This window comes from Chinchilla lanigera, unplaced genomic scaffold, assembly GCF_000276665.1.
Source record: "Chinchilla lanigera isolate Chin_1 unplaced genomic scaffold, ChiLan1.0 scaffold00068, whole genome shotgun sequence".
NCBI classification, from domain to species: domain Eukaryota; kingdom Metazoa; phylum Chordata; class Mammalia; order Rodentia; family Chinchillidae; genus Chinchilla; species Chinchilla lanigera.
Window position 1 is genome coordinate 9,204,886 of NW_004955469.1, and position 23,692 is coordinate 9,228,577.

Here is a 23,692-nt window from a genome sequence, read left to right on the forward strand (position 1 = left end):
AAAAAAAAAAAAAAAAACAGAGATTAAGGACCTTACCACCACACAGGGCACTGGAGGCCTCTGAGGCATACCCCTTTAAGAGCATTGTGTCTATAATGAAGGCATGGATCCAGGAATGTGGCAGAGAGTTTGAGGGAACAATTGTCCAAATTGCTAAGAATGCAAAAGTTCAAAAGAGCCTGCAGCTAGGTTACAGAGGGCATAGAGGGCCTTGCAATAAAGCCAGAGCCCGGGTTTAACTCCCCAAGGAACCATTGAAGGTTTTTTAGCAGCCGAGTCATTTGAGAAGAACTATGCGGTATAACTACATAAATTAGTGGGACAGAGACTAGAAACTAATGTCACACCTTTCCCAGTGACAGGGGGTGCCAGTTTACCTGCAAAACCAGTGACATTGATTATTATCTTCCTTACATTGTCTTGTTTTGTTTTCTGCTTTTCAGTAGTGTTCTTACCTCTGCATTGGAAAGGTCAGTCTCCTCCCACAGTGAGGTTTCCCTTCTTCGTCTGGAATTTAAAAACTAAGTTGTCCTTTGAAAGCTGAAATTTAAAAAGTCGACCTATAGCAGTTAAGATAGTAGTGGAAGTCACCATAGTCTAGATTCAGTACAGATATTTCTCATTTAAAGACCTACCAGTTTAAGGACTAGCTGGATTTACAACCCACTGGTCGGACTTACAACGTTTGTTTTCTGCACATCTTGTTTATAGAGCCTCAATGTCTTTTTTTGTACAGTACACATTGCTTATGTAGTACTGTAGTTTTTGCTAATTATATAGTATAGTCCTGTAACTTTATGTTAAACATTACAGTACTGCATATAAGAGTTATGCAAACAAAAGCAATATCATCAAGTTCGAGTTTCCCTTAACCATTTCTTCATTCTGAATATTGTAATGTACATACTGTATGCAGTTCTTCGTTTAATGACCAGTTGAATTAATGACCTATTTATGGGAATGGAACTTGGTCATTAAACAAGGAATGTCTATATTCCTCAAAACTTGCTTTGTCTGGCTTCCAAGTCTGCTGAGCTTTGTAATTCTTAATTTGCCTTTCTAGTCATCCTGTCATCCTGTCACTTCCATTTTGTCACTGGGAAAAAGGAACTCTTATCTAGATAAGGGACTCAATAATTGTTCTTGGGAAGGACCCTTCTTGATTATAAATCTCTAAATAAACTGCATTTTAGTTTATAATGCTTGTCTTTTGAATTTAGCTGACATATGTCAGTTGTAAGCCCATTGACAAAATTAGTTTATAAAACTGCAAGATTGGTACCTTGGTAGGACCAGGGTAAGTGAGGCCTCCTAGAGCCACTAGCCCCACCCTGGTGCTCTTGTGGCACATGTGCTGTAATGTACTTGGGCATGCATGGGTTACTCTGTTTGGAGGAGGGGGATTCTGCTAAATATCACTCCAGTCCCTGAAGAGCAGTCTCAGCATCCACCTGTGAAGCTTTTACCAACTGAGCTGAATGTGCTGCTGTCTTCATATAAATTTCTTGTTCCTCTGTTTAGTTTTAAATGCTTGTCTAGTAAGTAACAAGTTTGTATCATTTCTTTTTAAATGCTAATCTCAAATGAAGTGGGAAAGGCTATGATCATGTCTAGTATTGTGCCCTGAGGCTTTACTTTTTGATAACATCCTGTGCTTACCTATCTTATTAGTGTTTTTATCATACCGCATAATTAACATCTTACGTACATGTTATCGTCTTAGTTTCTGGCTTCCTAGGTTGTGAAGACAGGGACCTTGTCTTTTCTTGATCAGTGCTTTTCTCTGGTTTGTTGGTTTGTTTTTGAGACAGGGTATTCCTGTGTAGTCACTTGTCTTGAACGAACTCTGTAACCTAAACTGGCCTCAAATTCACGATCCTCCTGCCTCAGCATCCTAAGTGCAGGGATTAGAGGTGTGCACCACCATACCCAGCATCTGTCACAACGCCTGCACTTAGTGGGCACTCAGTAAATATTTGTTAACTGAAACCATGTATCAGGCACTTTGCTTTTGAGAATTTTATTTTGTAAGAGAGACATGTACTCAACACAATGTAACTAGCAAGAAAGACATGGAGATAGTGTTGAGTTCTAAGGTGCAGGGACAAGATGCTGTGTGTTCGTGGGGTGCCTTCACCGAAAAGGGGATTTGTGATCTCAATTTTAGATAAGGGAAACAGAATAAAACATGAAATTGCCATTTTTTAGTTCTCAGTTGGGCACCCTAGGCCTGTGTATTCAGCATTTATTAGAGGGCAGAACAAAGAGCATAAAGTGCTTGGTGTGCTGAAGGATTAACATGTGGCGTGGTAGAGGGTTTGTGGCCAGACAGTAAGGAAGATTTCTTAGGGAGATGGTGGGCCCAGCTTCCTCACAACCTCTTCTTTCTGTCTGCAGTGGTTTGAATCCTCAAATATCCATGTGGCAGGGCTGGTGGTGGGAGAGTGCTGCCCCAGCCCCAGCCACTGGAGTGCCACCTGCACCCTGCATGAGTGGCTGCAGCAGCATGGCATCCCTGGCCTACAAGGTAAGCTACCATGTGTCTGGCAGAGCACGTGGCCTAGAGGTAGGTCATCAACAGCTTTCAGAAATCTGTTGGAACTTGAGTCTAAATGATAGAAGTATAGAAAGTTTAGATTGCGGTCCATGGCTTCAAGAAGAAATGGAACTACATGCAGATGGGAAATTTCCATCATACAAGGGGAAAAAATGGTATAGTGAACCCCCAGTTTCCAAGATCATCAACTCAGGATTATCCTTATTTCAGTGCCATTGCTACCACCCCTAAGGTTTTTTTTTATTTACTTATTTTTCTGTACATGGCTGGGGATTGAATCTGGACACTCAAGCACATTACCACTGAGCTACGTCCTCAGCCGTTGAGTCTTACTAAGTTTCCTAGGCTAGTCTTGAACCTTTCAGTCTTCCTACCTCAGCTTCCCAAGAAGCTGGTTTACAAGCGTGTGCCATCATACCTGGCCACCCTTAGATTATCTTGAAATAAATCTTAAACATCATATCCTCTTATCTACGATAGTGCAGTATCTATGAATAGTCTTTTAAACATGTGACCATGACCACAGTATTATCATGCATTGTAAAAATCTCTTAGCAGGCAGTTGAAAATATTCCCCATAACCTAAATTATTTCTTATTTATTTGAATTTAGCACATAAGAAGGTTTCTATGTCATACTTGGATGACATGTCTTTTACCTGTAATCTGTGGGCCCTGTAACCTGCTTGATGAAAATGGATCATTTTTCCTTAGGAGTATTTCCTAGTGCACATTTTGTTAATTATGTTCCTGTGGTGTCATTTAGCATGTTCTTTTTCTATTGGAATTACTTTCTATAATTGAATCAGCCTAGAGTTGGGGTTCAATTCAGTTGTGACACTTTGGGCAGGAACACTTCACTGTCGTGTCCTTGCATCAGGATAGCCCAGGACTTTGATGCCAACTGTGTGTGAATCTGGGCTGTAGAGTGGAAGTGTTGGAAGGGTACGGATGATTAAGTTGGGAATGGATCTCTGAGGCTGTGCTGTTTTGACAGGAATAGACACACGGGAGCTGACTAAGAAGCTGCGCGAACAAGGGTCTCTGCTGGGAAAGCTGGTCCAGAATGGGACAGAGCCTTCTTCCCTACCATTCATGGACCCCAATGCCCAACCTCTGGTGCCAGAGGTCTCCACTAAGGTACAGGGGAGGAGTAGGAAGTTTTTGTAGGGGAAATAGAGTAATTCTTTGCCCACAATTGGGGTAAACACTTGCGGTAGAATCAAAAGCAGGGACTGTAATGTGAACATATCTTAGATTTGCTGGTCATAGCTGCCAACTATTGCCCTTCATTCCTCAGACTCCACAGATATTCAATGCAGGGGGTACCCCTCGCATCCTTGCTTTGGACTGTGGCCTCAAGTATAATCAGATCCGATGTCTCTGCCAGCGTGGGGCTGAGGTCACTGTAGTGCCCTGGGACCATGCATTAGACAGCTGGGGTGAGTAGCCAGGGTGTGTGCAGGGCTCAAACTGGTAGCTGGGGTGGAAGATTTGTCCCTTAGCCCAGTTGCTGCAAGTCAATGTGAGCTGCAGTGATGAAAGTAGAATCAAGGCTTCTGTTTACACGCTGAGGGCTTTAGACCTGTCTCTTTTTAGTGAAACTCTGTCTCTGATTTCATCTTTTCTGCCCACTCCAGAGTATGAGGGGCTCTTCCTAAGTAATGGCCCTGGTGATCCTGCCTCCTACCCCAGTGTGGTATCCACACTGAGCTGCATCTTAGCCAAGCCTGATCCCCGACCTGTCTTCGGGATCTGCCTGGGACACCAGCTGTTGGCCTTAGCCATTGGGGCCAAGACATACAAGATGAGGTGAGACTTGTGAGGAGAGGTAGGAGCCTACACTTGGGGCAGGAGGAAGGGAGTAGAGTACTGGGCATCAGAAGAGGGTTGAGAGAGTTAGTGGAGAAACAGGAGCAAGGCTAGCAAGCATAATAAAATCTAGAGCACCAGGCTTGGCACAGTAGAGAAGGGAGGGTCTGTGACTCAGTGCCTCTACCCCCAGGTACGGGAACCGAGGCCACAACCAACCCTGCTTGCTGGTGGGCTCTGGTCGCTGCTTTTTGACTTCCCAGAACCATGGTTTTGCTGTGGAAGCTGACTCCCTGCCAGCAGGTTGGTCTCCTCTCTTCACCAATGCCAATGATGGTTCCAATGAAGGGATTGTTCATGACAGCCTGCCGTTTTTCAGGTGAGCTGGGGTGATCCTGCAAGGTGACCGGTGGTCTGTGTAGCTTTGAACCCCTGGGGGCCTTGAAAATGGGAAAGTAAAGCATGGCAGCGAACCTGTGTCCTCTTCCCTACTCTCTTGCTCCTGAGGCTGCATGGAGCATGCCAACATCAGGGATGGATTTCATCCACCGTCTCTTCCACAGTGTCCAGTTCCACCCAGAGCACCAAGCTGGCCCCTCAGATATGGAGCTGCTTTTTGATATCTTTCTGGAAACTGTGAGAGAGGCTGTAGCTGGGAACCCTGGGGGCTGGACAGGTAAGCACCTTAATAGAGTTACGTCATGGATCTAACGGGCTGGCTCCAGTGTCAGCATAAGGTGGACAAACCCTGAAAACTGTGTTGGGGAGATTAGGGGGAGGGGAGAGCAGATTAGCAAGCCCAGATAGTTGTTGCTACTTCTGTAGAAAGGATCTCAAAGGTCATGAGCCCTGGGTTTAGGTCATCCCTTTATCTTTTTTTTTTTTTTTTTCCAGTACCGGAAATCAAACTCACGACCTTGTGCTTGCCAGGCAGGTGCTTTGCCGCTGAGCGAAATCCCCAGCCCCTCTCTATCACTCTTTAGTGGTAGAGGGAAGAGACAGGCATAGAGCCTATTTGCTTTAGATTCTTTTTAAAATTTTTTTGGTACCAAGAATTGAACTCAGGACCTTGCACTTGCCAGGCAGGCACTTGTGCCACTGAGCTATATCCCCAGCACTGCAAGTTAGTCCAGTCTAAACAGTCTCTTGTGTCCCTCCTGGCTCTCACATTTCATGACTTTGTGCCTCCACAGTCCGAGAGCGACTGACTGAGCGCCTCTGTCCCCCTGGATCTCCTGCCCCTGGCTCTGGGCTTCCACCACTACGGAAGGTTCTGATCCTAGGCTCTGGGGGCCTCTCCATTGGCCAGGCTGGAGAGTTTGACTATTCTGGCTCTCAGGTAAGAGATGACCTTCTGGGTTTGTGACCTTTAGGAGTGGATAGAGTGGAAAGGAGGAAGGCTGAGGTACGAACATTGATTATGGAGAGGAAATGGACCAGGGGATCTGGAGACACACAAAAGACAAGGTGGTGAGGAGTAGAAGTCCGTATACAGTGAGGGAAAGCAGAGGAGAAATGCTGACCGAAGGCTTTGAGATTTGCTTCAGCAGTAGAGGCTGACAGGCCATTCTTGTTCCTTAGGCGATTAAGGCCTTGAAGGAGGAGAACATCCAGACATTGCTGATCAACCCCAACATCGCCACAGTGCAGACCTCTCAGGGGCTGGCTGACAAGGTCTATTTCCTTCCCATAACGCCTCACTATGTAACCCAGGTATGACCAGGGAAAGAGTGGACTAGGGAGGGTAGTCACCCTGGCTTTCTAAGCTGCTTTGATCTACTCTCTGCCCGAGGTCTTAAATGCCTGTGACCCCTCTCTCCTGCCTCAGGTGATACGTAACGAGCGTCCAGATGGCATATTACTGACTTTTGGGGGCCAGACAGCCCTCAACTGTGGTGTGGAACTGACCAAAGCTGGGGTTCTGGCTCGATATGGGGTCCGGGTCCTGGGTACCCCTGTGGAAACCATTGAACTGACCGAAGATCGGCGTGCCTTTGCTGCTAGGATGGCAGAGATCGGAGAGCACGTGGCCCCCAGTGAGGCAGCAAATTCTCTTGAGCAGGTTTGAGGGATGCTTGGTTAAAGTAGGATAGTGTCCTTTTCTTTGTATTTTTTAGCCTCTGGTTCTCAGTTCCTTTTGGGCAACAGGAAATGACTGTTCTCTCTTCCCTTTGTTGCAGGCCCAGGCAGCTGCTGAACGACTGGGCTACCCTGTGCTGGTGCGGGCAGCCTTTGCGCTGGGAGGCCTAGGCTCTGGCTTTGCCTCTACCAAGGAGGAGCTCTCGGCTCTCATAGCCCCTGCTTTTGCCCATACCAGCCAGGTGCTAGTGGACAAGTCCCTCAAGGGCTGGAAGGAGATTGAGTATGAGGTGGTGAGAGACGCCTATGGCAATTGTGTGACGGTAAGTGATGGCAGAGGGTGCATTGGCTCAGGCAGCCTGAGTGATTGGAAGAGCAGAGACCTGAGATTTCAGAGGGTTCTGTGCCCCTCAGATGCAGGCAAGGCTCAGACCCCGAGGCGGTGAGACCCGGGATGAAACGTCCTGTCTATCCTGTCTCCCCTTGGGAGTGACCTCTGGGCCCTGTGCACACTCCTTCACAGGTGTGTAACATGGAGAACTTAGACCCACTAGGCATCCATACTGGTGAGTCCATCGTGGTGGCTCCAAGCCAGACACTGAATGACAAAGAGTACCAGCTCCTACGGCAGACAGCTATCAAGGTGACCCAGCACCTGGGGATCGTTGGGGAATGCAATGTGCAGTATGCCTTGAACCCGGAGTCTGAGCAGGTGAAGCTCTATGCCCTGGACCAGATACTATAGCTGTTTCCTCTCCTGTAATCTCTGGACCTCGAGGTTAAGAGGTCTTTTGGCCCCACAGATCCTGGAGTGGAAGCCAGGATCACTTTTATAAGGCTGGGCCTTGGGGAGGGCTCTTGCGTTCTCTCTGTCTGTATGGGGAGGGCTTATTTTCTCTCCTTTCTGAGAGTTCTCCTAGGCAGGAGCTTCCAGGCCGGGTAACCCATGACCTTTCTTTCTTCTCTCTGCAGTATTACATCATTGAAGTGAATGCCAGGCTCTCCCGCAGCTCTGCCCTGGCCAGTAAGGCCACAGGCTACCCACTGGCCTACGTGGCAGCCAAGCTAGCATTGGGCATTCCCCTGCCTGAGCTCAGGTACGTGGTGGCAGGATTCCTGGTGTTAAAGAGGGTGCGGGGAGCTGAAGAAAAGCCTGGATTTGTGGAGAGAGAGAAGCTTACCCTGTATGCTATTCTCTGTCCTCTGGACCCTCTTCTCCTGGCCCCAGGAACTCTGTTACAGGAGGAACAGCAGCCTTTGAGCCCAGCCTGGACTATTGTGTGGTAAAGATTCCTCGCTGGGACCTCAGCAAATTCCTGCGAGTCAGCACAAAGATTGGGAGCTGCATGAAGAGCGTTGGTGAGAATCACGTCATAATGTCCTCCTACAGAGTCCCATGCGGACCGAATCACGTCATAATGTCCTCCTACAGAGTTCCATGGGGACCAAGAGTCTATAGTGTCAGAGTTCCCTGGCTCCTTTATCAGCAGCAGCTTAGAAACATGGTTTCTAACAGCTAATAGAGGCTGAGCATTTTAGCTTAGCTTATCAAACTAACGCAGTTGTTCTTTTTTTCCCTGATACTGGAGCGTGGACTCACACTGAGCTACATCTCCAGCACCCCCCCACCCCCTGCCTTTTTAAATATTGGGACAGGGTTTCACTAAGTTTTCACTAAGTTCCCAGGCAGAACTTGCACTTACCATCTACTGAGCTACACCCAACCCTGATCCTGGTTCTTTTCAGGAATGAGTTCAAAGTTACATGGAAATCTGTGTTGGAATAGATTCTGGAACCACGTGCTAGCATCAGTCTATCTCCTCTCTTATTTAACAGATGAGTATATTAAGGTGCCCATCGGAGGAGAATGACTTGAGTGAGGACCCACAAGGAGTAGTGGGCAGAGCCAGGAGCTAAAAACTAGAGCTGCTTCCTAGTTGCATGCTCTTTGTCACCTGTCATAGACCAGGTCGTGAAATCACCCACAGCTCATCCTGGTGGCATTTTGCCCACAGCTTCATCACTAGCTTGTTGGTGCCAGTGACATTTTATTCACTGTTAGTTTAGATGTCTGCGTTTAAGGGGAACTATTACTGCTGTTTTCCTGGGAACCCTTTTAAATCCAAGCTCACATATTATTAACATCTTTCCCTCTCTGGCACTTTGTGTCTCCATCACTAAATAAAATGTGTTCTAGCATAGTCTTAAGATCAGAACAAAACGTCAGCGGTCTTTATTAAAACAAGAAGCTCTGTCGGTGAACAGGGGTGGGTGTGGCAGTCATCTACCACACAGCAGTGGAGTGTGGTGGGACTAGGGTGCTTCTTTGTGGTGTCCCTTTGATTGTCCTAGGCTGTCCTCTAAACATTTCAGCCAAGGCAAGTGCGTCAGTGTATGAGACCCAGGTGCCACCAGCTTAGATAAAAGAGTTTCTTTGTGCTACAAACTTACACTTAGGGCAGTAGTGGCCTTTAACCAAGTCTGAGCTCACATATTATTTCAAAATTGTTGGAAATCCTCACAGGACTGCCAAGTTGTTCCTTTCTGAGATGAATTTCTGTCATACGAAAATTATAATAAACATGGGAATGAAGCCATAATTGAATTATGGCTACAAGAAGTGGATTGAAAGTAGGATAAAGATTGATTCCTAGCTGAGACATTTAAATGTTTTACATCTATTCAAGTATTCTTGGAATGCAATCTTTAATAACGTTTTATAGCTGTGAAAAGGACATTGCCTTGATTTGTAGGGATGGAGAGAAGCACGCCCTGTGTGGTTGTGTCCCACACTCTCCCCACCTGGCCCAGGGAACTCTTACAGAGAACAGCGGGCTCTGAGCCCAGCCTGGAGTCTGGTGTGGTGGAGAGTCATGAGAAACACAAGTCCTTGAAAAATGAGAAAAGGTCACTTAGTCATAGCAGATCACCTATAATCTTGTTATAGAGGTGGATTAATTAAAAGGTTTTATGATCTATTCACAGTGTAGTGGAATTTAAATCATTCATAGTTTACTTCCTTAACACTACTACAGTATCTTGGTGTTCTAAAAAAAATTTTTTTAAGAAATGTAAATGTTAGGATTATAAATGGAAAAATACAGTTGGTAAGAAATACTTGAAGCCCTTAGGGGAAATGGTCAGAGAACCTGAACAGAACTGTGCAGAAAAGAAAACTATTTTTAAAAACCTGGAAAAAAAGTTGCCTCTTACGAGAAAGTAGACATGTAGTTAAAATGAAATACTCTTTCTTTCTTTTTTTTGGGGGGGGGGGTTCTTTTTGAGACAGGGTCTCCCTGTACAGTTCAGGCTGGCCTTGAGCTCACTTTGTAGCCCAGGCTGGTCTCAAACTCACAACAATCCTCCTGCCTCAGCCTCCCGAGTGCTGGGATTACAGGCGTGCACCACCATGCCCGGCATACTTTTTTATTTATTAGCAAAAATCATGTAAAATGATTATACCCATTGCTTAAACTTGTACTTTGTGTTGTAAAGCACAAACTTGTAATTAGTACTTACCAAAGATCATAAAATGTTTGCCTTACCTGTTACCCTTGGCACTTCTGGAAATTTATTCTAGGGAGAAAATCCAAAACACAGAAAACATCACAGCCTCACTTACAATGACCAACACTTAAAAGCTAAATGTCCTCTGGGAAGCTGGCAGTTGAATTGTGGCCATCACACAGGAATTAAGTGGTGTGTATATAAGGTCATTGAGCAACGCGAAGAAGAGTTTAGATGAGGAAAGAGGCAGGATGCAGGTGGAGTGTACATTATAATCATGTATAAAACACAAGCAAAAAATACCTTTTTAAAATTGCCTTGACATGCTTTTGAAGAGTAGTACAATCATCTTATTTTCCCGACTTTTTAAGGTCTAAAGGATGAGGCAGGTTCCAGGTAGTGTCATCGCGTTGTGACTAAATAAAGGAGGTCGTTAACCAGACAGCCATCAGTGGTTCCGGCCACTGTGATAAATTAACTGTTTCAGTGCCCACACAGTCACTTTAGGCACATTGAGTCCGTGTTTCCTCCTAATCGTAGAGGCTGTACCTGCCTGCAGAAGTGGCAGGGAGAGGGCTGTGAGTTTGAGGTTTCTTAATGGGGAGGCACCGTGCATCCCAGCACCGTAGGGCTTGCCTTGTGAGCCTGCAGAGGTTTGGCAGTAGCATGCTGGGCAAAGCGCACCTCCCCTCTACCCCTCGGCCTTCTCTCTTCCTCCAGGTGAGGTCATGGCCATCGGGCGTGCATTTGAGGAGGCCTTCCAGAAGGCCCTGCGTATGGTGGATGAGAATTGTGTGGGCTTTGACCACACAGTGAAGCCAGTCAGCGACGTGGTAAGCAGCTCCCCTCTGGCTGCGCCCCCAGTGTCACCCATGCTCTGCTGCTCCCCGGCTGTGAGCTTGTTGACAGTACGGTGGCAGCAGTCATCGTGGGACGTTTGTTATTTTCACCTCACTGGGGATTCTGAGGCGTTTGCTCATTCATCATTACAAGAGAATGTATTATTAGATTTGTTTTTACAAATGAGGAAACTGGGGCTTAGAGGGGTTATAGAAAGAGCTCATGGCCACACATCTAGTGATAGGCAGAGCCAGAATCTGTGTCCAGGTTTTTGCAGTTGCAGAGGCTGTGCAGTAGGTACAGCTTCCCTTTCTTAACAGTGCCACACTAAAGCACTCACGTGACAGTAGGTTGAATTTTATTTTGTTTCGATCAGGTGGGATATTGCTATGTTGCCCAGGCTGGTCTGTACCTCATCCTCCCAAGTAGCTGGAACTACAGGCATGTGCAACCACACCCAGCCAGTTGGGGGTGTTTTTTACTTAAGGTCATGGCTTCTCCTATTGTGGCACAGTCCTGCATTCATCTGTCTGCACTCTCTGTCAGGAGTTGGAGACACCGACAGATAAGCGGATCTTCGTGGTAGCTGCTGCTCTCTGGGCAGGTTACTCAGTGGACCGCCTGTATGAGCTCACACGCATCGACCGCTGGTTCCTGCAAAGAATGAAGCGCATTGTCACTCATGCCCAGCTCCTGGAGCAGCACCGAGGGCAGCCTCTGCCCCCAGACCTCCTGCACCAGGCCAAGCGCCTCGGCTTCTCAGACAAGCAGATCGCCCTTGCAGTTCTGAGGTCAGAGGTGGCAGTGAGGCCTCGGCCTGGGAGGTGTGGGTCGCCTTGGTGGAGAGCTTTGGAGACCTCTGACCCTTGTCCCTGGGCAGTTGCCTTTCTAATCCCTACCCTGGGGCCCCACCTCTCTATCAGGTACCCCACTCCTAGAGCCTATGTTTCTGACCCTTCTTCTCCTTCAGCACAGAGCTGGCTGTTCGTAAGCTGCGTCAGGAACTGGGGATCTGCCCAGTGGTGAAGCAGATCGACACGGTTGCAGCTGAGTGGCCAGCCCAGACGAATTACCTGTACCTGACCTACTGGGGCAACACCCATGACCTCCCCTTCCAGACAACTCATGTCATGGTCCTTGGCTCGGGTGTCTACCGCATCGGCTCCAGTGTTGAGTTTGACTGGTGTGCAGTCGGCTGCATCCAGCAGCTCCGCAAGGTCTGGGAGCTCGTCTTCCATTCCAGTCTCTCACTCTGGCAATTGCCTATTCCCCTACACTTCATCCTGGCTCTCCCAGTTAATCGTTCCACCTTACAGTGTGTCGCCAGGAGGGCATTTTTTGCCCCACACAGTACCTGAGTCTCCTCCCCAACACTCAGCCTACTTCTTCCCCAAGGCGGGTGTTATCCATTAGCACAGAAAACTGGGCACCTGACACACTGCCGTGGGGACTTCAGCTTACTTTGCTCATAATCTCCCTGCCTGCTAATTGCTAAGTGATTACCCTTCCTATGGCAGATGGGGTATAAGACCATCATGGTGAACTACAATCCAGAGACAGTCAGTACTGACTACGACATGTGTGACCGACTGTACTTTGATGAGATCTCTTTTGAGGTGAGAAGGGTGAGGGCGCTGGGTGGCCAGGGTTGAGGGGCACTGGCTGGCTGACCAAAGATTCTTTGGCACTTGGTGGGACTGAGGAGAGCAGTAAACAAGAAAGCTCATCTCCTTGAGCTCTTTGGTTGTCACCTTTTGCTTGTGGCTTGCATTACAGGTGGTGATGGACATCTATGAGCTGGAGAATCCTGAAGGTGTGATCCTGTCCATGGGTGGGCAGCTGCCCAACAACATGGCCATGGCTTTGCATCGGCAGCAGTGCCGGGTGCTGGGCACCTCCCCGGAAGCCATTGACTCTGCTGAGAACCGATTCAAGTTCTCCCGGCTCCTTGACACCATTGGTATCAGCCAGCCTCAGTGGAGGGAGCTCAGTGACCTAGAGGTGGGCTAGGGTCTGGTGGGTGTGGGCAGGGGGCTGGCGACTGGGTGATGCTCACGGATGAGTATGACCAGCCCTACTAAGCTCCCTTCTTGCCTCCCTTAGTCTGCTCGTCAGTTCTGCCAGGATGTGGGGTACCCCTGCGTGGTGCGCCCCTCCTATGTGCTGAGTGGTGCTGCAATGAATGTGGCCTACACCGATGGGGACCTGGAGCGCTTCCTGAGCAGTGCGGCAGCCGTCTCCAAGGAGCACCCTGTGGTCATCTCCAAGTTCATCCAGGAGGCCAAGGTAAGAAACTACAAAGAAATCTCTGAAGGCAGCCCCCCCAGCTCCAGTGGAGACTTCCCTGCTGGTCCTGCAAAATCATGGTCACGGTGTGCTGGGAAGGATGGGTTGCATCAGGGCCTATAAGGGAAAGGGGCCTCCTAGAAGAAGGGCGAGTGGGAGAAGAAAGTGGACCTTGCCCTACATCACACGTACTGCCTGTGGCTGCCACTAGGAGATTGATGTTGATGCTGTGGCCTGTGACGGTGTGGTGGCTGCCATCGCCATCTCTGAGCACGTGGAGAATGCAGGTGTGCATTCAGGGGATGCCACACTGGTTACCCCCCCACAAGATATCACCGCCAAAACCCTGGAGCGGATCAAAGCCATTGTGCATGCTGTGGGCCAGGAGCTGCAGGTCACAGGACCCTTCAATCTGCAGCTCATTGCCAAGGTAATGAGGTGAAAGGAGGGAAAGAAAGGCCAGCGCTCCTCCTCATTCTGTGCTAGACTCAGTTCCAGAGAGCCCTGTGATGTCTCCCCCGCTCGTCCAAGTGGACATCAGAGCTGGAGGGAAGGGCTCATAGCTCGAGTCTGCAGTGTGGTCAGGATTTGCCATAGTCACCCGGGTTTGATTGTGCTCAGCGTGGAGAGAGGGGAAGAGTCCGTGGAGTAGTGTTAGCAGGCTTAGCCTGCACACAGCCTGACATGATCCTTCTCTGCCCCAGGATGATCAGCTGAAAGTTATTGAATGCAACGTGCGTGTCTCTCGCTCCTTCCCCTTTGTCTCCAAAACACTAGGTGTTGACCTAGTAGCCTTGGCCACACGAATCATCATGGGGGAAAAGGTAGAACCCGTGGGGCTCATGACTGGCTCTGGAGTCGTGGGGGTAAAGGTAAGGAGGATTAAAACCCTTGGGCTTAGCAGGTAAATAGGGCAAGAGCAGTTAGCAGGCAAACTGGCACCACACAGGGCCTTGTTGGACCAGAGAGTGATAAGATAGTCTTTGTCTCTTAGGCGTTTACCTCCAAGGAATCAGGAGCAAGAGAAGTCAGGTTCCAAAATAGCTTTGATAAGAAATAGTCTGTGATAAACCTGCATAGTCAAGGTGTAAGTCAAATGCTCAGGAATTTAGAGATAGGGGATGCTGCTTACAGAATGGGTGATCCAGGAGCGCTTGGGAGAGGGCACTATTGGAACTGAGTCTCAAGGACGGTTAGGGTTGTTTCGGTTTGGCTGGGTTTGGGTTTGGAGTTGTTTGTTATGTTTGTTGGTGTTCTGTTTTGTTTTCTTGTGGAAATGGAACCCAGGGCCTCATGCGTGCTAGGCAAGTGCTCTACCATTGAGCTATACCCGCAACCCAGAGGTCAGGATTTTGATTTGCAGAGCTCTGTGGGAAAGCATTCCAAGGCCAGGGACAGCTGAAACAGCAGCACTTTGGGAAGCGGTAGGGCCCGTGTAGAATGGCGGCAGCAGCAGCAGCACAGGGCAGCTCTGCTGTGTAAATGGAGAAGGAGAAGAGACCAGGCCTGCCTCTGCAGGTGACACCTTGGTTCTTTTCTGTCCTGCTCCCTCAGGTGCCTCAGTTCTCCTTCTCCCGCTTGGCGGGTGCTGATGTGGTGTTGGGCGTGGAGATGACCAGTACTGGGGAGGTGGCCTGCTTTGGGGAAAGCCGTTGTGAGGCCTACCTCAAGGCCATGCTAAGCACTGGCTTTAAGATCCCCAAGAAGAACATCCTGTTGACCATTGGCAGCTATAAGGTACCAGCTTTGGGGAGCGCCCAGTGAACTAGGGTCCACATGGTCTTGACTCCCTGGGCTACTTCTGACCTAGGAATAGTGGCAGAGAAACACACCCTCTTCGGCCCTCTGCTTGGTTTCAGAACAAAAGCGAGCTGCTCCCTACTGTGCGGCTGCTGGAGAGCCTGGGCTACAGCCTCTACGCCAGTCTGGGCACAGCTGACTTCTACACTGAGCATGGTGTCAAGGTACAGCTCCAGCAGTGCCACACTGCCCTTCTTGGCCCCTGCTCCTGTGATTATGTTGTACTAATAATGTACACTTTGTGTGGAACAAGGATGCCCAGAGAGAAGTTCCTGGCAATCTCTCTTGCACTCTTAATGAATGGTCGGGTATTCCCTTGGTGATTCTTGTCTGTGTGTACATGTGTGTGAGCTGGTACCGCTTTTTTTTTTGAGACAGGGTCTCCCTATGCAGTTCAGGCTGGCCTTAAGCACACTTTGTAGCCCAGGCTAGCCTCAAACTTGGAACAGTCAATCCTCTTGCCTCAGCCTCCTGAGTGCTGGTATTATAGGCATGCGCCACCATGCCCGGCACAAAGACCGTAATTTTGGGTTTTTTGTACTGGGAATTGAACTCAGGACCTTGTGCTTGCCAGGCAGGCATTTGTGCCACTGAGCTATATCCCCAGCCTCATACCACTCTTGATCCTTGGTAATCTGTCTTATTCCACGTAGTAGAGACACTTCTCCTGTAAGAAAATGTACTTTGGCAGTGTTGAAGAGAGGCAACCCCTAGGTCCACAGCCTGTGGGTCTTCAGTCTTCTTTCTCTCCATGGCCAGCTCCCCTCCCTGCAGGCTGGCCTCCCCAGCCTCTGCCAGGTTCAGGTTGGCCTAATGTTGGCTCTGGGCCCACAGGTGACTGCTGTAGACTGGCACTTTGAGGAGGCAGTGGATGGTGAGTGCCCCCCACAGCGGAGCATCTTAGAGCAGCTGGCGGAGAATCACTTCGAGCTAGTGATTAACCTGTCAATGCGAGGGGCCGGGGGCCGCCGTCTCTCTTCCTTCGTGACCAAGGGCTATCGTACTCGGCGCCTGGCGGCTGACTTCTCTGTGCCCCTCATCATTGATATCAAGTGCACCAAACTCTTTGTGGAGGTAACTGGGGCCCAGATGCTGGAGCGAGACAGCTGGCGTGCTGCGGGAGGAGGGGTAGTGAGCACATCCGGTGCAGTAGGAAAAGTCATGAATGAGCTGTGCTGCTGATAAAGCTGTGGGGCTGCAGAGGGGGAGAAGGTGGGAATGATGGCTGGCTCCCCTTACACCAACACCCTCTGCCTCCCACTTGCAGGCTTTAGGCCAGATCGGGCCAACCCCTCCTTTGAAGGTGCATGTTGACTGCATGACCTCCCAGAAGCTCGTGCGGCTGCCTGGTGAGCGCATCTCTGGGGACACTGGTAGCAGCTGGTGTAGAGCCCCTGGGGTAAAAGTAGGGTGGGACCCGTCCTCTGCTGGGCACCTCACAGGCCTTGAAGGGCCCAGAATCTCTTGCTCTGCTCTTCATTCTTCAGTCCGTGGTCCCCTAGCCTGAGGAACTTGTATCAGGTGCTACTAATTTTCCTGCTATCCCAACACACCTTGTGCTTGTGCCCTTCCTGTCCTCCTGCTAATCTCGGTGCCCATGTTCTCCCAGGATTGATCGACGTCCATGTGCACTTGAGGGAGCCAGGTGGGACGCACAAGGAGGACTTTGCCTCAGGTACAGCGGCTGCCCTGGCCGGGGGTGTCACCATGGTGTGTGCCATGCCTAACACCAGGCCTCCCATCATTGATGCCCCTGCTCTGGCCCTGGCCCAGAAGGTGAGCTGCTGCACCCCTGCCTTCACAAGCCCTTTGCCCTCCGCCCTCTCTGGGCCCCGGCCACGGCACCAGGCTGGCCTGTGAGGGCGTGGGTGCTGATGAGCCCCCTGTTGTATGCCCTCTCCAGCTAGCAGAAGCTGGCGCCCGCTGTGACTATGCCCTGTTCCTTGGGGCCTCGTCGGAAAATGCAGGGACCCTGGGCACTGTGGCTGGGTCTGCAGCAGGGCTGAAGCTCTACCTCAATGAGACCTTCTCAGAGCTGCGGCTGGACAGTGTGGTCCAGTGGATGGAGGTAGGCAGTGAGCCGGGGCAGGCGATCACCCGCTGCTGGCTCCTGGCCTAAGGCCTCCCCCTGTGAGAGGACTCCAGATTGCCCAGGGCACTGGCTGTGGTGAGCCTGGAGAATCAGCGGCACTGCATACCCCTCAGCCAGCCTTTGTCCCCACAGCACTTCGAGACGTGGCCATCCCACCTCCCCATCGTGGCCCATGCAGAGCGGCAGAGTGTCGCCGCCATCCTCATGGTGGCTCAGCTGATGCAGCGCTCCGTGCACATATGTCACGTGGCACGGAAGGAGGAGGTGAGAGTGCACCAGAGGTCCCGGGGTTCCTGTCTCTTTCCCCGTAAGCCCGAAGGTCAGAGCCGTCCTTGGGGGCGGGAGAGGGTGGAGGAGCTGGTCCCCTCGGCTTGTTGGCCCATAGCACTCTGAGAAGTGATGCTGGCCATGGGCACTTTGCAGGCGGGACCTATAGAACCCTCCTTTGGGTCTCCTTGCTCTCTCCCCAGATTCTGCTGATTAAAGCGGCAAAGGCACAGGGGCTACCAGTGACCTGTGAGGTGGCACCCCACCACCTGTTCCTGAGCCGAGAGGACTTGGAGCGCCTGGGGCCTGGGAAGGGGGAGGTCCGACCTGAGCTTGGCTCCCGCCAGGATGTGGAGGCCCTCTGGGAAAACCTGCCCACCATCGACTGCTTTGCCTCAGACCACGGTGAGAGGGCCCATGTGCACCTCCTCTGCCCAGCTCAAGCCGTGGGCCAGCCCTAGTCTTGATCTGTGGGAAACCACCCTCTAATTCGGTGCCTGGTTGGTGATCGGTTCCCCAAACTGGTTGAAAGAATGAATGGGCAGATGAGTTAAACTGTAAATGGGCAGAGCTGTGGGCCCCACAGGAGAGCAGTTGTCCCTTCCCCACCAGTTCCCAGAAAAGACCACCAGCGTTGGCAGTGAGTACAGTAAGGTTGCTGGAAGTGTGTTCCTGGGGCGCATGTGACTCCCCAGATGGGGAGGTGAGTGGTTCCCCTTAGTCCCTGAGGCTAATGGCTGTTTTTATCCCAGCCCCCCACACGCTGGAGGAGAAGTGTGGGGCCCAGCCTCCACCTGGCTTCCCCGGGTTGGAGACCATGCTGCCGCTGCTGCTCACTGCTGTGAGCGAGGGCCGGCTCAGTCTGGATGACCTGTTACAGCGACTGCACCACAATCCTCGGCGCATCTTCCACCTGCCGCCACAGGAGGACACCTATGTGGAGGTGTGGGGGCGAAAGCTTGGGCGGGACTCTCCGCCACTGGGTCTTTTCCCAGTGTGTGACCTCTGACCCTCTACCAGGTGGATCTGGAGCATGAGTGGACAATCCCCAGCCACATGCCCTTCTCCAAGGCCCGCTGGACACCCTTCGAAGGGCAGAAGGTGAAGGGTACCGTCCGCCGTGTGGTCCTGCGGGGAGAGGTTGCCTATATTGACGGACAGGTATACGTGTGGCCCCTGCCTCATCTCAGTGTGACCTCTTCCTGCGTCATTTTCATTTCCTTCCCTGCCTGGCACATATACACAGTCCCTTTCCCCTCTGGCTGCCCTGGATCCCTAGCAACACGTGTACTTGCCGTTTAGGAGCCTGGCTGGCTCTCCTCATGCCCCTGCCTTCTCTCCGCAGGTGCTGGTGCCCCCGGGCTATGGACAGGACGTGCGGAAGTGGCCTCAGGGGGCTGTTCCCCAGCCCCCACCCTCAGCCCCTGCCGCCAGTGAGATGACCACGGTATCCACACTGCTTCTAACCTAGGGCTGGGGATTGGGCCCAGGGTGTCCCCAGGGCAGCACCAACAGCTTGAGCATTTTCATTAATGATTCATGGGTCAGAAGGCTCTGCACTTACCGGTTAAAACCCCCACCACCATCTGGGCATGGTGGCACATGCCTATAATCCTGGCACTTGGGAGGCTGAGGCAGAAAGATTGCCATGACTTTGCGGCCAGCCTGTCTCCATAAGTGAGTTCAAAGCCAGCCTATACTACATGGCCCCTGCCTAAAAAATAAAACCTCCTTTTGACACTGTGCCAGAGAGCCAGCTCTCAGCCTAAAAGGCCGCCTCTGAGGTTTCAGCTTACTTAGTCCAGCCTGAGTTCTGTCCAAGGGCCCTGTTGTGAGGTTGTCTGTTGGCTTTGACAACACACGGAAGGATGGTGCTGAGAGGAAGATGGGGAGCAGGCTCCGTGTACACAAGCATCTCTTGGCTTTTCGCAAGGGATCAAGTGTGCAGTCGGGTTGAGTCACTCTTAAACACCCTGGGCCAATATTGCCATTTCAGACGCCAGAGAGGCCGCGCCGGGGCATCCCAGGGCTTCCCGATGGCCGCTTCCACCTGCCACCCCGGATCCACCGCGCCTCTGACCCAGGTCTGCCTGGTAAGAGAGGCGTGGCAGCTCTGAAGGGTCCTCTGCTACCAGTGTCCGCACTGGGGGCTCAGTTGCCCAGGAACTGACTCAGGCCCCTCCTCCCAGCGCTGTCCTATCCACGTACCTTGTCCTTATCTTCATACCTTCATCCTAGCCTGGCCCGCTGTACCCTTCTTTGCCTAAGTAAGTCACTGCGGCCTGCGGTAAACACCCGCAGCATCTTCTCATAGGTCTCTCTCTTTGTGGGCAGCTGTGTTCCTCCGCCCAGGAGCTGGGATCTCGTGGGGCAGCAGAGCAAGGGGTAAATCCCGGTTGCTGGTTGGCGTGAACCTGGCTGTTCCTCTGCCTAGGATCCCCGTGGCAGCTGGGAAGGGCCGGGGTGGGCACCACTGCTTCCACACAGCAGCCCCGTGGGGAGTCCTAGAGGTGTCCCAGAGCTGCTGCTGCCTCCTTCCCACCCACGCCTAACCTGCTGTAGCTACTGTGGTGTGAGGTGGTTTAACACAGGCACTGTGAGTGCAGTTCCTGGGGAAGTGGGGCTCTGCACCCTGCGGCCACAGATGCACATCTGCCCTCCTGCCTGTTTGCAGCCGAGGAGCCCAAGGAGAAAGCCTCTCGGAAGGCAGCTGAGCTAGGTGAGGGCCCCACACTGGTGCACATGTGTCTTGGGGACCACCACAGCCTGGCCCGGACAGGGCACCCTCTGACCGGTCTCTTCCACCTTGTCCCTCACTGCAGAGCTGATGGGAACCCCAGACGGCACCTACTACCCTCCACCACCGGTACCGAGACAGGCGTCGCCCCAGAACCTGGGGGCCCCATGCCTGCTGCACCCCCAGACCTCGCCTCCGCTGCACTCGTTAGTGGGCCAACATATCCTGTCTGTAGAGCAGTTCACCAAAGATCAGGTGCCTGGGGAAGGAGTGTGGGGAGGCTCAGACCTTTGAGAATTTGGAAAGTGGGGGCCAGGACCCCCAGGGGCTGCTCATTGCCTTTCCTGCTGACTTGGGGTCTTTTTTAGATGTCCCACCTGTTCAATGTGGCACACACACTGAGGATGACGGTCCAGAAGGAGCGGAGCCTCGACATCCTCAAGGTCAGGGTCGGGCTGTTGAGCCAAGCATGCTGGCCATTTCCTGCCCTTGCCATCAGGTCCCCTGGTGTGCCCAGATCCTGCAGTGCTAGCAGCTCCATCCTCTGCTCTGGGAGGTCCTGCTGCTCTGCGCCTGCCCCTGTGCTTCCCCGCCTTGCAGTGGTATTCAGCTGACGTGGGGGTCTGAGTGCCAGGGCGTCAGCCCATCTGTGGGGTCATCTAGTGTGCCAGGTCAGTGGTGGGAGAGATGACCTTTCCTCCCCTCCCAGGTGACTCACAGTGGCTTTTTGGAGGCAGATCTGTAGCCCAGAGCCCCTGGTACTAAAAGTATCGAGGCTCTGACAGCTCACCAAAAAGGTCTGGGGGGAGAAGGATCATCACAGCAACCCTGGCATGAGCTGAGGTGAGTGCCACCTGCGCCCTCACACACGCCCCACTCATACACCTTCCACATGGCCTCTGCAGGGCAAGGTCATGGCCTCCATGTTCTACGAAGTGAGCACACGGACCAGCAGCTCCTTTGCAGCAGCCATGGCACGGCTCGGGGGCTCTGTGCTCAGCTTCTCGGAAGCTACGTCCTCTGTCCAGAAGGGCGAGTCCCTGGCTGACTCGGTGCAGACCATGAGCTGCTACGCCGACGTGGTGGTGCTCCGGCACCCCCAGCCCGGAGCGGTGGAGGTGAGGCTAACCTGTGTGCTGAGAGGGGTCCGTAAGGCTGCACCCAGGCCTGCAGTCCCTCCTGCCTATGTGTTCTTGGGCCACAGGTCATGGGTTGGGCCCCATGGGTGGGAGGACCGCCCAGGAGGAGTGGAATTGAGGTTGGGAAACGGGCGTCTGAGCTGCAAGAGGCAGGAGTCTCATTCCCCTCCCACAGCTGGCATCCAAGCACTGCCGGAAGCCAGTGATCAACGCTGGGGATGGGGTGGGAGAGCACCCAACACAGGCCCTGCTGGATATCTTCACCATCCGGGAGGAGCTGGGGACTGTCAACGGCATGACGGTGAGGACAATGGCAGGGACCGGAGCCCTGCCAGGGAGGGAAGCAGGAAGTGGTTTCTCCAGCCCGTGGCATGCTGCATTGAGGAGGCCCATGTCCGAGTCGTGGGACCCGAGGCTTCGCAGTGTGGGAGGGGTGTCTGTGGTGACTGGGTTCCTTCCCAGATCACCATGGTGGGAGACCTGAAGCACGGACGCACAGTACACTCCTTGGCCCGCCTGCTCACCCTGTACCGCGTCAGCCTCCGCTACGTGGCACCCCCCAGCCTGCGCATGCCACCCAACGTGTGGGACTACGTAGCCTCCCGGGGGATCAAGCAGGTGAGACCCTCAGGCTCTGGCCTAGACTATGGGACTGTGGTGGTCGGAGCCCGGCATGCATTCACCGTGGCCCCATCTCCCCCCAGGAGGAGTTTGAGAACATTGAGGAGGCGCTGCCTGACACTGACGTGCTGTACATGACTCGAATCCAGAAGGAGCGCTTTGGCTCTGCCCAGGAATACGAATCAGTGAGTGCCAAGCATGAGGACGGGGCATCCGGATGAGAGAGCAGGGCGGCAGGCATGGGCTGAGGTCCTGTGGTTGCCGTAGCTCTGTGTGGGTAGAGGGGACTCCGGGGGCGCCGAGAGCGTGTCCGCTGTAGCTGCCCTGCAGTGCTAACAGGAACCCCACCTGCCTCACAGTGCTTCGGTCAGTTCATCCTCACCCCCCACATCATGACGCGGGCCAAGGAGAAGATGGTGGTGATGCACCCTATGCCTCGTGTCAACGAGATTAGGTGATGGGCATCAGAAGTGAGGGCTGACTACGGGGAGGAGGGCCTTAGTCCTGACCCAGGCGTCCTGAGCATGTGGTAACACCGTCCCTTCCCTTGCAGTGTGGAGGTGGACTCGGACCCGCGAGCGGCCTACTTCCGCCAGGCTGAGAACGGCATGTACATCCGCATGGCCTTGTTAGCCACAGTCCTGGGCTCGGCCTCGTCCGCCTCTTCTCTTCAGGCGCAGCTGCTGGGCAAGGAAACCCAATGCCCCCCACGGGGCCAGCACCCTTAGCAGATGCTTGGGGCATCCGGGTAGCTCACACCTCCCGTGGGGACTGTGCTTCAGGCTCTAGACTGGAGCTTTCTGGTATGGAGGTGTGGCCTCAGATACTGAGGCTCCGTCTCCCTTCTTACACTCAAATCTGTACAGTTACTTTTCTACTGACTAATAAACGGCCATGCTGCCTCAGTTCCTGCTTCCTCACAAGTACCATGGGCTTTTCAGGGGATGACAGTGTGGTGGGGCTCTTGGTCAGCCTTCCAGAGCTGTGGTGCCGCAGACTCAAGGCTGGCACGTGCTGTTCTGTTGGTGCTTCCGAGTCACGTATTTCACCGGCACCCGAGCAGGGCTGGGAACTCCGCCGTGTGTCTAGCCCAGCTCCTGTTAGGGTCCTGATCAGCGTCTTTTCTGTCTTCCCAGGTGTGGGGGAAGGCTCAGGTCACGCTGAGTCTGCGTACTGCTTGCAGACTGAGATTCATGTCCTCCAGCCTTCCTCTCCCCTTTCTGGTTAGTCCTGTCCTTCAGTAGCAAGGCCACCAATGTCCTCTGAGGGTCTCTCAGAGGAGCAATGCCTTGGAGGCCTGAGGAGGAGACTTTGGCTTGGACACGCTAAGGTGGAGGGCTGCGGTGGGTAAGCTCAAGTACCTACAGGTGGGGGCTCCCTGTCCCATGAACTCTAGTGAAATGGCATTAGAGGAATTTCATTTCTTGTTCCCACAGACTTTAACTTGGCACCCTGGGTCCAAAGCACCACGTGCAGTAGGAGTACAGGATAAACAAGGTCCTTCTTACCCTTGAATTTTAGCCTCAGGTTGAAGGCACCTGGTGACTTCTACAAATTAACTTGCTATGCGTTGGCACATGATGGTACAGTTTGCCTCAACACCATCCGAGAAGAACCTGCTTTCCCCCTGAGAGCTCTTGGCATGTTAGGTGGAAAAATGGGAAGGACCTCAGTTTTGAAAACTTAGTATAAGCAAGAACTTTAGGAACTCATTTGATCTCACACCAGTCGATGGGTGTCTTTTTCTCGTCACTAGCCACAAGACTGCTTGACTTCAAACCCAGCCTTCTATTGGGAAAGGTTGATCCTGGGCCTCTGCGGGTGAGGGCTTCTCTGTCCCATGAACACCAGTAAGCAGCATTAGAGGAAATCTGTTCAAGGGCATCGCGAACCAGCAGGTGTAGCACGCCACACACCATGCCCTGGGTTTCATCCGCAGTGCTGGAAACGAACAAT

General features: G+C 52.2%; 1 protein-coding gene across 5 annotated transcripts in view; it reads left to right on the forward strand.

Moving 5' to 3' along the window:
- Window positions 1–22,641, forward strand: part of Cad (carbamoyl-phosphate synthetase 2, aspartate transcarbamylase, and dihydroorotase) — a 24,094-nt gene extending 1,453 nt beyond the window's left edge. Inside the window, exons 3-45 of one of the 5 annotated variants that reach the window (XM_013522640.1) lie at window positions 2,398–2,527; window positions 3,554–3,696; window positions 3,857–3,998; window positions 4,197–4,368; window positions 4,562–4,747; window positions 4,932–5,044; window positions 5,562–5,707; window positions 5,950–6,081; window positions 6,197–6,430; window positions 6,549–6,770; window positions 6,971–7,159; window positions 7,420–7,544; window positions 7,676–7,806; window positions 10,675–10,787; window positions 11,341–11,585; window positions 11,765–12,011; window positions 12,312–12,410; window positions 12,571–12,795; window positions 12,898–13,080; window positions 13,292–13,510; window positions 13,785–13,952; window positions 14,635–14,817; window positions 14,940–15,044; window positions 15,715–15,954; window positions 16,148–16,229; window positions 16,490–16,656; window positions 16,784–16,948; window positions 17,105–17,236; window positions 17,443–17,644; window positions 17,992–18,182; window positions 18,260–18,400; window positions 18,585–18,686; window positions 19,236–19,323; window positions 19,574–19,624; window positions 19,914–19,958; window positions 20,062–20,231; window positions 20,345–20,419; window positions 20,882–21,094; window positions 21,291–21,416; window positions 21,578–21,733; window positions 21,820–21,921; window positions 22,096–22,190; window positions 22,290–22,641. In XM_013522640.1, coding sequence (XP_013378094.1) covers window positions 2,398–2,527; window positions 3,554–3,696; window positions 3,857–3,998; window positions 4,197–4,368; window positions 4,562–4,747; window positions 4,932–5,044; window positions 5,562–5,707; window positions 5,950–6,081; window positions 6,197–6,430; window positions 6,549–6,770; window positions 6,971–7,159; window positions 7,420–7,544; window positions 7,676–7,806; window positions 10,675–10,787; window positions 11,341–11,585; window positions 11,765–12,011; window positions 12,312–12,410; window positions 12,571–12,795; window positions 12,898–13,080; window positions 13,292–13,510; window positions 13,785–13,952; window positions 14,635–14,817; window positions 14,940–15,044; window positions 15,715–15,954; window positions 16,148–16,229; window positions 16,490–16,656; window positions 16,784–16,948; window positions 17,105–17,236; window positions 17,443–17,644; window positions 17,992–18,182; window positions 18,260–18,400; window positions 18,585–18,686; window positions 19,236–19,323; window positions 19,574–19,624; window positions 19,914–19,958; window positions 20,062–20,231; window positions 20,345–20,419; window positions 20,882–21,094; window positions 21,291–21,416; window positions 21,578–21,733; window positions 21,820–21,921; window positions 22,096–22,190; window positions 22,290–22,464 — 6,570 coding nt within the window. In that variant the 3' untranslated portion in view covers window positions 22,465–22,641. Of the gene's footprint in view, window positions 1–2,397; window positions 2,528–3,553; window positions 3,697–3,856; window positions 3,999–4,196; window positions 4,369–4,561; window positions 4,748–4,931; window positions 5,045–5,561; window positions 5,708–5,949; window positions 6,082–6,196; window positions 6,431–6,548; window positions 6,771–6,970; window positions 7,160–7,419; window positions 7,545–7,675; window positions 7,807–10,674; window positions 10,788–11,340; window positions 11,586–11,764; window positions 12,012–12,311; window positions 12,411–12,570; window positions 12,796–12,897; window positions 13,081–13,291; window positions 13,511–13,784; window positions 13,953–14,634; window positions 14,818–14,939; window positions 15,045–15,714; window positions 15,955–16,147; window positions 16,230–16,489; window positions 16,657–16,783; window positions 16,949–17,104; window positions 17,237–17,442; window positions 17,645–17,991; window positions 18,183–18,259; window positions 18,401–18,584; window positions 18,687–19,235; window positions 19,333–19,573; window positions 19,625–19,913; window positions 19,959–20,061; window positions 20,232–20,344; window positions 20,420–20,881; window positions 21,095–21,290; window positions 21,417–21,577; window positions 21,734–21,819; window positions 21,922–22,095; window positions 22,191–22,289 lie in introns of all 5 variants that reach the window. The other 4 variants (XM_005400467.2, XM_005400468.2, XM_005400469.2 and 1 more) reach the window with 4 other exon arrangements.
- The last annotated feature ends 1,051 nt before the right edge of the window (window positions 22,642–23,692 follow it).